The sequence below is a fragment of the Eublepharis macularius genome, chromosome 12 (assembly GCF_028583425.1).
Source record: "Eublepharis macularius isolate TG4126 chromosome 12, MPM_Emac_v1.0, whole genome shotgun sequence".
Lineage (NCBI taxonomy): Eukaryota > Metazoa > Chordata > Lepidosauria > Squamata > Eublepharidae > Eublepharis > Eublepharis macularius.
The window spans coordinates 37,210,206-37,226,583 of record NC_072801.1 but is presented as its reverse complement, the minus strand read 5'-3'; the positions used below and the strand labels follow the sequence as shown (position 1 = coordinate 37,226,583).

Genomic DNA, 16,378 nt, shown 5'->3' with positions numbered 1-16,378 from the left:
TAACAGCTAGGACCAAGGGTGTTTTTTTTTTTAAATCAACAGACATAAGATTCTCAGATAAGGAGATCAAAGGAGGGGAGAAAGGAAGAAATGGAGATGCAAAGATAGAGAAGAAGGGAGGCCATCGCATTATCACTGGGAGAGAGGCACACTCAATTAACCTCCCTCACAGAGCCGTTTTCAATCTGTATTCCTCTGAAAATTATCAGGGGTTCTGGGATGAGTAGATCAGTCATGAATGATGGACAAATGGCTTGTCAGAGAGATTGCCTATGGTTTTTGGTCTTCTCACACAATGCTGGCAATCTTCAGGTTGCCAAATCACTGGGAGGGGGGTTGTCCTGGCTGGATTTTTTTCCCTATCCAAGTAGCACATTTTATTAGGGCAAACCAAAATAATTTTTTTTGAAAGCTAAACATCTGAAGTGCCAAGAATTTGCACTTGGGGTTCTCTTTACCCTAGAGCAGTTGTTTTCACATTCTTCAGGAGAACTTTGGGAATTGTTCCACAAGGAGAAGCAGAGAAGCTTCCTGACAGGATTTACAGGGAGATTGTTAACATCTCTGGTGTGTGTGAGTGGGGGAGAGACTAGAACTAATTAGCTTAAGTTACAGGCTGGTAAATTTCAATTGAACATTAGGAGAAGCCTGCTATCATTGAGAGTACTTCAGGACTAGATGCAATAGCTTAGAAAAGGCAGCAGGTTCTCCCTCACTGGTGGTCTTGATGCAGAAGTTGGACCACCCTCTCAGGGATGCTTTGGCTTTGGTTTCCTGTGCACAGCAGAGGGCTGGACTACATGCAGGGGCTGCTCTTGCTCCAGGGCCATTTAATTCTAATAAGGAACTGATATTTATTGATTTGCCTTAAGATCACATGACCTTACTTCTGGAACAGACCTTAGGGACCGTTGTACAAGATAATTTAGTTACCATTCATATTAAAGTTATTTCAAGCCATACTATAGTCTATTAAGTCTTTATCTGTGGACTCCAGAAATATTACATGGTGTCAGAAGTGGAGAAAAATGTAAATAAATCCAACCTGATTTTCTGCTCCTATCTTTCCCCACCCCCAACAATGTTTAATGTAATGTTTTGATTTTAGATTTGAATGTGGTTTAATGTTATATGAGGCAAAAGGGTGGCAGGCTTAGGTTTTATGATCTTTAATCCCATTTCCGCCCTTCAGATTCCATTACAGAATTGTTGTTGATCCTTGTACAACTTGTGGAGGCTGAACTGGTTTTGTGTGATTTTTTCCAGGTTCACCCGCTGGCATGGACCTCAGCCATTCCCGGGAACAGCCGGAGACTACAGGTATTGTGCTTTTTTCATCCCTTTAGCATTTTTATTTTAAAACTGGAACAATTTTTAAAACCCATGATTTTATTTATTAAAGTGTGTGCATGCGCATGTGCGTACATGCGCGCTCACTAAGACATAATCCTAAACAGAGTTATACCCTTTTAAACCCAATAAAATCAATAACTAACCCATGAAGTTTTTATCCTTGCTTGCCTGCTTGCACTTACAGACAGAAGACTTTTTTTTTCTTTCCCCCCTGCCTGACCATCTGGAGGTGATGCAACCTGACAACTGGTGTTTTATAAACTGGATCCAAATGAAAGTTGAATGTATCTTTGTCTTCAATATTTCCTGCACAGGACTGATGCCTTTGGGGGCTTCTAATAATCTGATGCTGGTGCCAAGACATCTGATCTATATTTCTAGTACTGGAATGTATAGGCCAATTTTCACCCTCTGTGAATTTGGTGTATTGATATAATTTACTGTATTTATCCAGAATATTTGTTTGTCCCTTCTTCATACAAATTTCAAAAGCAGCTAACTATACAAATGGTTGAACATCCTTTGCTGTTTGAGTGAACAATCTTAAAGCACTTTCAAAATGAACCAATTCTTTATTTTTTAAAAAATCATTTATGTCCTCCTTTGTTTATAAAATTAAAAACCTGCTTCTAGAAGTCCAGGATGCTTTGACTGATGGCAATTCCAACACGTCTCATGAAATGGAAAACATAAACAGTGCTGAAGATACAAAGGAATATCATCTGACTAATGGAGGAGGAAGAGAAGGTAATTAATTTGATAAAATAGCATGTGCAATTTAGGGCTACAATTTTTAATCAATTAATCTAACTGATTAATCAGTTAAAGAATTAAAGATATTCCAGACAGTTTAAGAAGTGCCCCAATTAATCAGGCATGATTTTAGATTAGGCAGTTCCTTTTCTGTTTGCTTTCTCTTTATTCCTAAATTTTCACCTGCCATTTCTCTCCTTCTCTATTCCATTCCCCTCAATAGTAACAAGACAGGGAAAAGAAGTTTGATGTAGGCTAAGCATTCTCTTGCATATTCCACATCTTTACTCACTTTTTGGATGTGTCTGGCAAGGAATAAAGAGAGTTAGACTGCAATCCTGTGCCTGTGTGGAGTGTAGAATTTGGGAGGGACTTTCACCTAGAATCTATGGTATACCATAGAGTTTGCCCTCCAAAGCTGCCATTTTATCCAGAAGAACTGATCTCTGTAGTCTGGGAATCAGGTTATAATTCTAGGAGAGCCATAAACTCCACCTGGAGGTTGGCAACCTTACTAAGAACACTTTCCTGGAAGTCAGCCTCATTGAATAACATAAAGACTCACTTCTGAGCGGACTTGCCTAGGACTGTCCCATTAGCCTGCTCCATCACCAAGGCAAGATATTACTTGGGGAGTTTCCCGTGATTCTGCAAGATTCCTTTTAAGCCCCATTGAAATGAGGGGACCTACTTTCACAAAGCCCAATTCAGAAAGCCTTTTCTTCAGAGCTTTTGATGTTACACAGGCTTATGTAAATGCATGCCAATTTAGTTGATTAAACAAAAGCTCTTACCTTTCCATTCCTTTATTTGCCATCCCTTAATGATATCTGGCATTCAGACAGCAGCCATCTAGGGGAAGAAGGGAGGAGCCAGTGGGAACATAGAGAAAGCCAATGTGGTGCGGTGGTTAAAGTGTCAGACTTGGATGTAAGAAACCCAGGTTTGCATCCCCACTCTGCCATGAAAAGTGTACTTGGGCGAGTCACTCTCACAAAGTAGCGATGGCGAGGATAAATGGAGAATGATGGTGTGCGTTGCTTTGGTCCCTATTGGGGAGAAAAATGAGGCATAAACAACTAAAAATTAATGAAAAGGCATGGTGGATCAACTGATCGGATGCCAAGGAGTTAAGAGCAGATTCAATCCTACAAAAATTAGGGAACTTCCTTGGGTGGCAGAGAATGGCAAAGGGGTAGACAGCCCAGGGTGACGCTGGGACTGTACCCAGGTTGCCTTTTGCTCTGTGCCTTTTTGTTTCAGTGAGGTTTGTGGAGCAGAACTTCCCAGGGGATTGTGCCCTGTGTTGGTTATGGCAGGAACGTAGGGTTGCTAACTCCAGGATGGGAAATTCCCTGAGATTTTAGGGGTGGAACTTGGGAAGGGTAGTGGTTGGAGAGGGGAGAGGACTGAGCAGGGATAAAATGCCATATTGCTCATGCTCCAAAACAGCCATTTTCTCCAGGGGAACTGATTTCTGGAGATCAGTTGGCTGGCAACCCTACAGGAAGGAATCAACCTTCAAATAAGGACCAAGTTCTCACCAAGAAGGGAAAGCGGTTGCTTAGGCTGAACCAACTATGGCTGCAGGTGTGTGTGTGTGTGAGTGGGGTGTGTGTGCTTGGGGTGGAGCTCTCCTCCATACAAAACAATTCCTTCTGTACAAGACACCAAGTATCATGCAGATGGATTCTTCCCTAGCCTTCTTCCAGACATGCAGGGTTTTTTAATGTGCAGGGAATATTTTGTTATGAAGGAGCAATTAGCCTTCTTGGTCCCCTTAGATGTCTGCTTTTTCAGAGGAAGATCCTCTTTTTTTGAAGTTGTCCTCTGAAATCTCTGGGCTCTTTTCTTGTCTAGTAACATGGACTGAACTGCCTTTGGAGGCTCAATATACACAAGGAACCCCCAGAGTTGGGTACCGTTAGAAGAAGGGCTGTTTGGAGTGAATTAAAGAGGATGAGCCAGAAGATAGGAGAGCAGGGAGGGGCCTTGTAAAGCTCCCTTTCAACAGAACCTAGATTGGAGACAGAGCTGGCACATGTGGATTGCATTTCTATTTAAATTATAGAAATGTTTGTGTAAATCTGCATTTATGAATGTCAGTTTACATGTACAACATCTGTCCTCACTTTTTGAGGGCTCTTCTCTTTTTTGGATCATCCATAGACAGCTGTCCTACCCCACCTGTCTTTGGAAATCATAGGGCTGACAACTCCATGAGAATTAGCCCCAGAGTTTCAATAGTCCTCCAAAAGCCCTTTAACTTGCCGAAACTCTCTCCTCTGCGCCCCTCTTAAAGACGCAGGCTCTCTATCCCCCTTGCCGTCTTAACAGAAAAGGCAGGCTGTGATCTGCCTCCATTTGCCACTCTCTTGGTTCGTTAGCAATTCCCAGTGCCAGCCAGTCCTTCTCATGCCCCACTAGAAATCAGTCCGGAAATGTCACCTTTATCTCTTGTATCTGTGGAGGCAACAGGACAGCAACTGTCTATACCAAAAGGAGAGATAAGGGGCTAAACTGATAGTGGGAAGGCTACGAACTTCTTCTCTGCCCTCCCCCAGCAGTGGCTCAGGGTGACATCACTGTCTTATAGACACAAGACTCCCTTGAAAAAGCAAAAAGTGCATTTTCTTTCACAAAAGAAAAATAAAGACCACTGCGTGTTAGGAAGCACACAGTGGTGGTCTCACACAGACAGCATAAATACAAAGAGGGCACTCGTATAAGACCCTTGCTACTACTTCGGTGCAACAGGACTATAGCTTCGCAAACTTAGCTTGAGAGAGTTTGGGAAAGCCGCCACAGTCTTTGTGCTTTTGTTCTTCCAGTATAGATATGTTCCTGGCTGCCACTGGAAATGTTGTCTTCCTATACGCTGAGGATCGCTAAAGCATGTGAACTCCGACACCACTTCATTCCAGTGCTTGAGTGATGTGTCCCATTTTTGGACCTACACTCCTGGTTGCTACTGTAGTCCCCTTTCTCCAATCAGAGGTTGTTCTTCGAATGCTCACAGCCCAATATTCTGTCCAATCTATGCTTTAGCTTACCTTTGCTATGAGTCATGCTTTAATCCTTTTCACAAGTTACAACAAGTGCACATACAATCCACATACAGTATACACTTGATTTTTCTTTATACTCATGTTGAGTAATTCTCATGTTACATTAAACTCATGTTCAGCTGATTGAAACCATATATTTATCCAGGATAGGGATAAATTTGTAAAGTGAACACATCCTGGCTCATATGTATTTATTTATTTTTATTTATTCGTTCAATTTTTAGCCTGCCCTCCTGGCAAACGGGCTCAGGGTGGGGTACATGCATTCAAGTGTAACACGTAAATAGGGCTTGTATGATCCTGGTTTTAGGGATAAATGTTAAAATATTCTGTTTTCATACTTCTCTCAACTCCAGGGTGTCATGCCTATGTGTATACTAAATTTAAGCTTTCTCTGTGTTGTGAGTATCCCTTAACAGTTTTGGTACCCTTCTCGGAAAGAAGGAGATCAAATATTGACAAGTGAGCACCATGTATATAAGGACAAATGGCTGTCTGTTGCTTGTCCATAAGCTGTCTGGTCATTGGCTGAGCTGCTGTGATGTCATGCTGCTGTTCAAAGATACTCTGTTAAGCAGGGAATGCTGAAAATTGGCGAGGATGCTATGAGTGAAATGGACACTCGGCCTCTTGTATTTGTGTGTGTGTGTAATCTCATGCTGATATGCTAAAAGGCACTTGTGAGAGAGGGGAGGCTGTGATCTGTGGAGCTTAGGGACGAAGGGGGAGTGAAGTAAAGGGGGAAAGAAATGGATCTGGTTCCTGTTTTTTATGGGACTCCGGACAATGTCCCTGCAGTGGCTACTGACCCGTGGCAAAGAAAATGTTTCTTCCTCAACAGCATCACACAACTCACATCCCGAACACTGAAAGGCTTTAGGGATCTTGCTTGGGTTTGGCCTAGAAGTCCCCTTGAATACCCATGATAGTCAGGTGGAGCCTTATCCAGCGCTTTTGGGAGAAGGAGGACTGTGTAATACCAGCTGCTTAGGCATCTGAAGGCCAACTAGTCAACGAGACAGGAAAATCTGTAGGGTTGCCAAGTCTGGGTTGGTAAATTCCTGGAGCTTTTGGGGTGGAGCCTCGAGGAGGTGGAGTTTGGAGAGGGGGGGAGCTCAAGGGGGATATGATGGCATAGAGCCCACCCTCTGAAGCGTCCAGTTCCTCCAGGGGGACTCATCTCTGCAGGCTGGAGATCAGTTGAAATTCTGAGAGAACTCCAGTCCCACCTGGAGGTTGGCAGCCCTGGAGATCAGGGGGTGGTACGGGGTAGCGAAAAGCAAGACGAGGACTTCCGAGTTGTACAAGGAAAAAAAGAGGCCCAAAGGGAGTGAAGAGAGTCCATTGGACGTATGGATTCAAAACAATACATCAAAAACTTGGCCTGTAGGTCTAAAAGGAAAATTTAACTGCTCGGCAAGAGGCTTGTCAGGATAATAGTCCCTGGGTCATCCTAGATTCTGTTTGTGCAGAATGGGAAAGTTGAAATAATGGCACTTCAGAGTTTTTTGGTGGTGAATTGGGATGGGTGTGTTTAAGAATGGAAAAGAGGGACAGTCAAGTTGGGAGAATATGCCAAACACTTGTTCAGGCTCATGGCTGAGGTTGCAGCCACCGCTGCTTTAGAAGAGTTGTGGCTGGGCTCGCAAAGGAAGTGCTGCTTTTTTAATCAGAATATGACATCTCTCATGTCTGCTACTGGGACAAAGTTGGGAGGGGGGGGCTTATCTTGCAACCTCAGCAGTACTTTTCTGGAGAGGCTCGCTTAATAGGGGATTTCATAACAAATTGAAAAACAAAACAAATTAAAAACTGTAGTTTTTGAAATGTGACTCCCTTTGATCATGGCATCTAATCTGAAACTCCCAGCCAGGGCTGTATTCTCTCTCCCTCTCTCTCCCTCTCTCTCTTTGTTTATCCAAACTCTGCAGCAAGGAAACCCAGATTCTGCACCCAGAAAAGCTGAATTGAGACATGCAAATTATTAATTTTATTCATATGATGCTTTACGGAAGAGCATAAGCAAAATATGGACATGCCTCTGCCTCCATGGAATTAATAATCTAAGTTTTAACACCGGGAGAGGAAGGGTTATCATATCAACCTCAATGTGGTGCCTGGAGTAATCCCTGAATTACAGCTGACCTTCCCCCTGGAGGAAATGGCAGCTTTGGAGAGTGGATCGTATCGTATACTACAGAGCTTAGGACAAACAGCAGGCCCTGAGTGACATCATATTCCCCCAGGATTCCCACCATTCTCCAAACCTGCCCTTTCCGGTCACTGCATCCAAATCTCCAGGCATTTCCCTAGCCAGGGAAGGGTGGAGTGGGAGGGTGGTCAACAACATATTTTCTTGTTTTGTGCATTTTTTTTTTTTTGCACTGCATGTGAACGGTTGCGTACTCTTGCCCTCTAGCAAAAGTTCTCTAAAGCATGCCTGAGTACCTCAGCCTCCAGGTTCATGCAGAAAAGGTTCCTTGAGGCTACACTCTTCAAACGCCTCTAGTGTACCATTTACTCCTGTTACATGAGGCGAAATGGCTTTAGGTACCTTCAAGATCTTCCACAGCACAGTCCTAAACTCTCAATAATTAAAAAATGTTTTCCTGATTCTTTTTGCAATGTGGCTTGTTTGTTTGTTTTGTTATATGAGGGGCTTGGGGAGGGGAAGCCAACGTGCTAAGCATTCATGCTCAACAGGGAATTCAGAAAGTTTTGTTGCTGTTTTTAGTATGTGAAAATTTCCACCAGGTGCTGTTCATTGTCTGTTTGGGGTCACTGAGGCGTCAACCTAGAAGGGAGTTGTTTCAACCAAAACCAAGCAGAGATAAAAATGACTCCCCCCGCCCCCCATCCCAGTGTGGAGAAGTGTGGGAAGCACAATTCAGGGCAAGGCCTGATTCACAAGCTGGTTGACCTGGCTGTGGAGTGCTGGTATTAATGTGGAGTGGTGAGGCAAGAAGTTGTGAGCAGGGTGGCTCCTCCCCTTGCTGAGGCTGTAGGCAAAAACTGATGGCTGCGCATTGAACTCCTCTTGTGAGAAGGAGCCACATGCAAAGCAAGTTCTGACCACGGTGCTGAAACTCCCCAGACATCTTCTCCGGACTTTAGCAAATTTTCTAAGGATTGGGAGGGGGACAAACAGGAACCATTAGCTACTAAGGAGAAATAAGATGAGTACAGAGAAACCATGGATGGAGAAAGGAAAACAAGCACCTTTACCCAAACCTCTTTCAGGATTAGTCTCACAGCTGAACCACACAAAGCACTCTTAGAGCACTTTTCTCTCACAGCTGAGTGATCCTTTAGCACTCTGTGCAAAGCGAAGAAATTGTTACTAGGGATGCTCAAACACTCACCCGTTCAGGTGCTGTCCTGTTGACCTGTTGCAAACAGAGACCTGATTTTTTTTTTAACCATTGGCTCAATAATTTGCCAATTTGTTTGTGGATATTCTGCAAGCTGTTTCACTATATTCCTTCCTAACAGAACTGGTATTTTGCTCATGTGTATTCTCATACAGCCTGATTGAGTTCAGCTACCCACTCACCCCATTTTTCCTCTGCTCAACAGGCAATTGCCTAAATAGACAATGAGATCACTCTGGTCATATCAATCAGCCATTAATAAATGCTGTGTTACAATAAATTCTTACCCTTCAGAGTTTGTCTGAATAGTCCTTAGCAATGCTAATGGCCGCTGATCAGTTTGAACCAGCGGTGTCTTTGCACATCTGCAGTTTTGGGAACAGCAGATGCAACCTGGTTCAGCAGGCATTTGTGGCTGCTCAGTACAAAACGAACAGACCAAATAATCCATTCACATCTGTTCCCCACCTTCCAACACAGTAAGTTTGTCAGTCAAATTTGGTAAAATTTGCAGCATTCCTAATTATTATCCTTCACAGTAAGTGAGGTGCGACTCGGGTTTGTGTCTATTGACTGCCTGTGGAGAGGAGATAAAGACATAGCCTCCAAGGAGACTCATATAAAAAGTATTAAATGACTTACCAATGAACTGCTCCTTTTCTTATCTGATGAACAATCCCGTTTATTTCTTTGTTAAATAGATAAATTTAATCTGCTACAGCATAGTTCTAAAATATATAATACAATGTTATGCATGTTTTTCTTTAGTACTCTTGCAAAGAGCTCAGTGCAGCATACTCCAGTTTCCGTTCCTGCATTTTATCTTCAGCAAAATTCTGTAAGGTAGGGCCAAGCTATAAGTGACGAATTACACTTGAATGGCAAGTGAACAGACTCACGTGTATTCCTCCCTGTTCACTTGATCGAGTGATCGAGTGCAGTGCAAATGGAGTGCAAGTGAACAGGGAGGAATACACGTGAGTCTGTTCACTTGCCATTCAAGTGTAATTCGTCACTTATAGCTTGGCCCGTAGATTAGGCTGAAAGTGATTGACTGGCCCATGCTTCGTGGCAGAGCAGGGATTTGATGCTCAGTTTCTCAGATTCTAAAGTCTGACACTTTAACTACTGCACTAAGCTGCCACCAGACTACACAACAGAGCTCTGTGACTCTTTTATAGATACTGAGCAAGAATTGAGTTGCCTTTTAATCCCAGTAGCGATGGAGGGGGTTCGGAACAGCAGGGTAAAATTGGTGACAATCAGGTCAGTGTTGGGTTATAGGAATCCTTTCTACCTGCCCTGCTCCCAGCCCTGCCTCTATTATTTTTGTGGACCTCTTTGAAATTAGATGCAGCATGTAACAAGATGCCCTGACCTGGATAGCCCAGGTGAACCTGGTCTCATCAGATCTCAGAAGCTAAGCAGGGTCAGCCTTGGTTAGTAATTGGATGGGAGACCCCCAATGAAGACCAAGGCTGCAGAGGCAGGCAAAGGCAAACCACCTCTGATAGTCTCTTGCCATGAAAACCCGGCCAGGAGTCGCCATAAATCACCTATGACTTGACAGTGCTCTCTACCACCATGTGGCAAGGGAAGGCCTGTCAAATGCGAATCATTCCTTCCTGACTGTCCTTGAATTTACAAACTATCCACAGATCCCTTCTGAACTTCTGTCTGCAAGTAGGGTTGCCAGTTCCAGGTTGGAAAATTCCTGGAGATTTGGGGATTGGAGCCTGGGGATGGTGGGTTTGAGAGCTCAGCAGGTTATAATCCCATAGACTGCACCCTCCAAAGGAACCATTTTCTCCAGGGCAACTGATCTCTGTAGTCCGGAGATGAGCTGTAATTCTGGGAGATCTCCAGGTCCCATCTGGTGGTTGGCAAGCTTATCTGCAGCTCTGATGCTATCACAAAGAGCCTTCATGAGCAAGGCAGATTCACACATAAGGCTAAAAGCCCTTTCTGAAATTTCTGCCCAGTTTAATGCAAATTGAAAACCCGAATGAGCCAAGAATGCCCTTGATGTGGCCGTGTCAAGGTTCCTTTGGCCTCTGCCGTAACCTCCAGAAAGGTGAGCAGAGAGAACAGCCACAGCAGAAGAGCACAGAGCACAGAGGCTGTTTTCCAAGCCTCTAGTTGGAGCCCTTCCTCTTCCTCAGCCAGCTCTACGAAGGCCTTCATGAGCAATGCTCCTTCCCAAGGCGAAATGACCAGGCTGGGCTGACTCTCTGCTGGGGCCTAGCCCCACTGTTCTTCAAGCTGTGTCCTGTGGTGGACATGAACTTTTGGTTAGCCAAGCCACGAGCACGTTCTTATTCTAGAGCTGGCTCTTCCATGTGCATCATTTTCAAAAGTGTACACCTATCACACACAGGAGGCTCAGAGATGCTTTATGAAAATCCAATGTAACATACTCCGTAGACACTGTGAGATGCCTTATAAGTCCCCATTTGCCTCCTACATTTGAAGTAATTCTGAATGCCTTGCATCTATATATAGATCACTTCCTTTCCGTCCTATACTGCTCCAAGCTCTTAAATCTAATTAACTGCTGTCAAAATATTGTTAAACCATTTAGGCAAGCTCACGATTTTTTTTAATTGGATAGTTCGGAAACAACAACACACACAAAGTTTATATCTATATCATATATGTTCGAGAGGGGAGCGTCTGTCTGTCTGAACATCTGCAAGGATGAGGTCTCTGTATCTCTGAACTGGTCTAGCAAATCAGATACATCGTTAACTCGTCACATTATGATGATTAAATTCCTTTCTTATCTAGATGGCTTTAAACATTCTTACTTTTATTCTTTTTATATATATATATATATATATTATCACGTATAAGCAGAATGTTCTACAACTAGGCTGCTGTATCCTCTAAAGATTGTTGGATCCTTATGGGTTCCAAAGAGCCTTTGGGGTGGTTTCCTACTAATGTGGCTGGCCCTCCAGCTAAACCCCTGGTTGACTTCTGGAAGATGGAGAGAGTTTCATGTGGGTAGCCATATTGATCTGCAGTAGAAGAGCAAGATTCAAGTCCAGTAGCACCTTAAAAACCAACCAGATTTCCATGGTATGAACTTTCCAGAGTCAAACTCCCTTCATCAGATACAAAAAAGGGAGTTTGACTTTCGAAAGCTTATACCTTAGAAATCATGTTGGTCTTTAACAGGGGTTCCCAGCGTGGTGCTCGCTGACACCTTTCTTGGTGCCCACCAAGTGTTTTTAGAAAGTGGGTGGGATTAGGTGAGTCTTTTGCCCCGCAGAGCTTCTGATTTGCCAATGAAGATCTGAGTGGGTATGCAGATTAAGGGCTTTTCTGAACACTTGTTCCTGATTTTCTTAACAGTCAATCCCCAAGCTTTGGAATCGGTTTTGGTACAGTTCTTCTTCACATCTGCTCTCCTTTTGCATTTTTACAGTTGTGGAGTTGGTTTATTTTGTTCTGCATGTGCCTTACATAATCAGGTTTTTTGGTGCTGCCAGCATCGGTGGCATCATCAGTGATGTCACAGCACACACTCCCTTTATATTTTTGAAACACGCTTATTAAGTTACATTGATATAAGGGCTGAATTTTTTAAAAAAGATTGGAAATGGACACATGGAGAGGTCTTTGCATGGGAAGCTTTAGGTATGCCTCCCGTACCTAAGTCCCCTGGCCCCTCTAGTCCAAACCAGAGATCCCTGACAGGGCTGACACAGAACCAGAAGGCAGAGGCTGGCACTATTGGAACAAACCGACTGCTGTTGGGATGAAGTTCAGAGTAGACATGGGCACGAACAGAAAAAAAACCCGAACATGGTGTTTGTTGTTCATTGCTATCCACGAACAATGAACAACAAACACTGACAAACATGATCCTGTCACAAACATGTTCGTTGTTCGTGGGGCCAGCAGGCTCTCCTCCAGCCATCAAGATCCCTACCGCACCACTCCCAGAAACCTTACCTGAGCAGGCAGCAGGAAAGGTACCAGTAATAAATAATAGCTTGGCCCAGAGCCTGGCAGCAGCCCTAGAACTTGAAAAGGTAGATCCCTATCCCACCACACAAAAAAGAAAATTCAAGCTCCAATGCACTCTCCCGGTCTCTCTCTCAAAATGCCAACAGCAACTGTCCCTCACTGTCTGCAAAACCAGAGCTGGGAGCCCCCCTCCCCCCTGCTCTTTGCTTCCTTGTAACAAATTTGGAGCTCCACACTTGAAAGGAAGACCTGACTATCAAGCTAAATTGGGCTTAGATTGGGGTTTCCAGGGCAACAGCAGGAGTTCAGACAGAGTTCAGGCAGTCCCTGCCTCCGGTTGCCAAGGGAATTGATTGCGGGTGCCAGATTGTCTTGCTTGATGAACAGCAATGAACAGCAACGAATGAGGCTTGCAACAACCACCTGTTCGTTTAGAATGGGGCCTCACGAACAGCTTGTTCGTGAACAGCTGATTGGGCTGTTCATGGCTTTTTTTAGTTCGTATTGCGGTTCGTGCCCATCTCTAATTCAGAGCAGCATACCTCCCTATGTCCCTCCACGGTAGCTTCGCTCATCTGAACAGGGTCTTTCGCGGGTGCCAGCCTGCACATGGGTGAAATCAACAGCAGCCCACACACAGACTTTCTCTGTGGTGGCCCCTACCCTGTGGAATGGCCTGCCTGAGGTCAGGAGAGCACCCACTCTCCTGGCTTTCTGCAGACGATACAAAACCGAATTATTCAAAAAGGATTTTTACTCAGATAGGAGGGAAGTATTGTAGGGAGGGGGTCTCAGATGCTTCACTAGTGAGATAGGGACCATAGACTTCACCACTAGGTTGCCTTGCATATATGTTGCAAGGCACTATGCACTATGTTGCCTGTGCTTCATGTTATCTAATGTCAGTCCTAGAACTGATTATATTCTGTTTCAGTAATTCTTCAACTTTGTATTGGATCTTGCTAATGCTATATCTTTGTAAAATCCTATGATATTGTTTGTGGAAATGTCCTTGACACTGTATGGAAATGTCCTTGATACTGATTGTACTAATCTCACTCTACGGCTGTTTCCACACACGTTGAATAATGCACTTTCAATGCACTTTAGTTATCCTTTAGAAGTGGATTTTGTTTCATACACGAAAACCCAGTTCCAAATGATCACTAAAGAGCATTGAAAGTGCATTATCCAACATGTGTGGAAGGAGGCAAGGTAATCCTCCTTGAGTCTCAGTGAGAAAGGCGGGCTATAAATAAATAAATAAATATGTGCTTTTAAACCATGCTGCTTTTTCTGGTGCCAGAAGTAACCACCATCCCTCTCCTCGGGACTGCAGGACTTTTGCAGTTTTTTAAAAAAATTGTCATTTCCATAGTGTTATATTGATCTCATGATCTACTGCTGTAACAATACATGCAGCACATTCTCTGACACCTCCACTTTCATTTTTTTAAAAAAGTAAGTCGGTAGCCACTTTCCTCGGAGAGATATAAGGAAACAGGCTTCTCTCCTCAACGGAATGGGCTAGAGACTTGCTTTTTTAAAAATGAGAGCTAGGAATTCAGAGGATCTACTGCATGTACTTTTACAATGGTAGATCGATGATGCTTTGAAAATGATGGATTTTTTTTTAAAGATAGAAAACAAAAGCAGGAGAGGAGGAAAGGAAGGGAGGTGGAAGGAGTGGTTCGATGATGATGAACATCCAATCATTGAGGTAGGTGGGAGTGGGCGGGACAGACAAAACCGAAATAAACCTTATGCACAAGGGAAAAATCTACTCAAAAATCAGCTTCCAGAAAAAGATCGGGGTATGGGGCCAGGAATGACAGAAAAAAACTGTACAGAACCCCCCTATAGCAACATTTAGGACTTGGGGAGGCATCTCATTTTCTACTATCCAGCATAGCTGCCTCCTCTGTCTGAAACAGCAGTGGCTCCTTTCCACCCCTTACATCTCCTACATACACCTGCCATGGACTACAGTGAGTTGACGCTGACACTTTATCTGCGCCATTGTCTGTACTTATGCTTCTGTTTTTTGGGGGGGGGAGTCAGATTTTTCTGCAAACGTGGGGCATCACTCAAGCTTGTCGAAACATCTGTTTTCTCTCTGTATGGCCCTGATCCATGGATTTAAGTATGGGCAGATGGGGCTGTATTAAGAATTAGATATACTGATGATAAATATGCACACATGTTATCTCCAGTAAATGAAAATATCAACTACTGAATGTGAGATGCAAAGTCAGTTTCCCTAAGGCACTAAAACCCTTTGGCCTGGCCCTGCATTTCCCTTTCTGTACAACATCTCTAAGAAGCCCTTTGGTGCCCTAAAAACCTTTTCCTGCCGTTCCCGTCACAGTCTGGTTATTCTAGCATCCTGTCTTCCCCTCCAATATACCTTGACACAAATGTTTGGTTTTCTATTTTAAACAATCATACTTGATTCTATACTGCAGTAATATCATACAACACTTTAAACAAATTTGTATTGCTATCGCTGTTGTTGTCATCGTCAAGAAGTTGAGCAGATTTTTTATTTTGCCCATTTCTGAATTCATGCAAAATTTCATTGTGTCTCTAGTGACAATCTGTAGGACTCCCACCTGCTTTTCCACTGTCCTGACCGTAAACTTGGTGCTTTGTGAAACTTTTGATTGTTTTTTGTTGCAAATGTTGTTCTACGTTCTTCCCATAGCGTGGCAGAGTTAGACTCACAGGCTATCGACTCTCACTGTGGGGCCCTGCCAATGCAGGAACGAACTTAGCTGAAAGTGTTTTTTGTTTAATTTTCCATTTTTCAATGAGGCTGTGTGGTCCACACCCATCTGCACTGGGAAGAGCACTGCTCATTATAGGAAGTTGGGAGTGAATAGTAGCAAGCCCTGCTCTCAATTTGTGCCAGAGTTTAGGTTTGGCATTGGTTTTCAATTCCAGGGAATGTACCAAAAGAAGAGAAAAAACAGTTGAAGTGGCCAGAGAGGTCTAGAATGCTTTCCCCTCCTAATGTTCCCAACCTCCATGTGGTGGCTGGAGATCTCCTGAGACTACAACTGATCTCCGAGTGATAGAGATAGTTCCTCTGGAGAAAATGGCTGCATTGGAAAATTAATTCTGCGGCATTTTACACAGCTGAGGTCCCTCCCCAAACTCCACCTCCAAAATCTCCAGGAATTTTCCAACCCGGAGCTGGCAACCCTACCGTCAGCCCTGAGTGATGACTTTGCCCGCACATCAGGCCTTGAATACAGCCTCATCATCTGAGCGTTGGCCTGTGGAGCCTTCTGGAGGCTTCCTCGCCCACAAGCAGAGAATAGGTGGAGGGGATAAAAACCACACACGCAGCACAGGAGGGGATTCTCACTGGCTGACTTACTATCAGGTCTTTATCACCCCTTATCTCTTTTCTGAGCAGCTCATTTTCCCTAGGAGCTGGGAGGGGGAGGAGGAGGGGAAATGAACTTCTCAGACGATAAGGATAAGAGAGACACGGAAAGGCAACTGAGTCAGCACTCCACATGGGTATATGTGAGCATGTGATTTCTATCCCCTCCAGCTTTCTCTGCCTACAAACAGGGGAGTCACCATGATTCTGGTGTGGTAAGCCTCGCATGTTGCATAAGGGGGCTCTAAGGAAAGGCTTGCCCAGTCAGAGATGCTGTTCCCATACTAATTTTTTTTCATTTGTTTGTTTGTTTGTTTGTTTGTTTGTTTGTTTGTTTGTTTGTTTGTTTGATTGTTTGTTTGTTTAATACCCCACCTTTTCCCCCAATGATACTCAAGGTGGCTTACATAATTCTCCTCCCTTTATCCTTACAACAACCCTGTAAGTAGGTTAGGCTGAGCATGAGC

The 16,378-nt window shown here is 43.8% G+C and overlaps 1 protein-coding gene across 1 annotated transcript in view; it reads left to right on the top strand.

Moving 5' to 3' along the window:
• The window catches only part of IKZF3 (IKAROS family zinc finger 3), a 61,254-nt gene that overhangs the window by 5,221 nt on the left and 39,655 nt on the right, over positions 1–16,378 (top strand). Inside the window, exons 2-3 of the mRNA XM_054995439.1 lie at positions 1,267–1,320; positions 1,987–2,100. Coding sequence (XP_054851414.1) covers positions 1,267–1,320; positions 1,987–2,100 — 168 coding nt within the window. The remainder of the gene's footprint in view (positions 1–1,266; positions 1,321–1,986; positions 2,101–16,378) is intronic.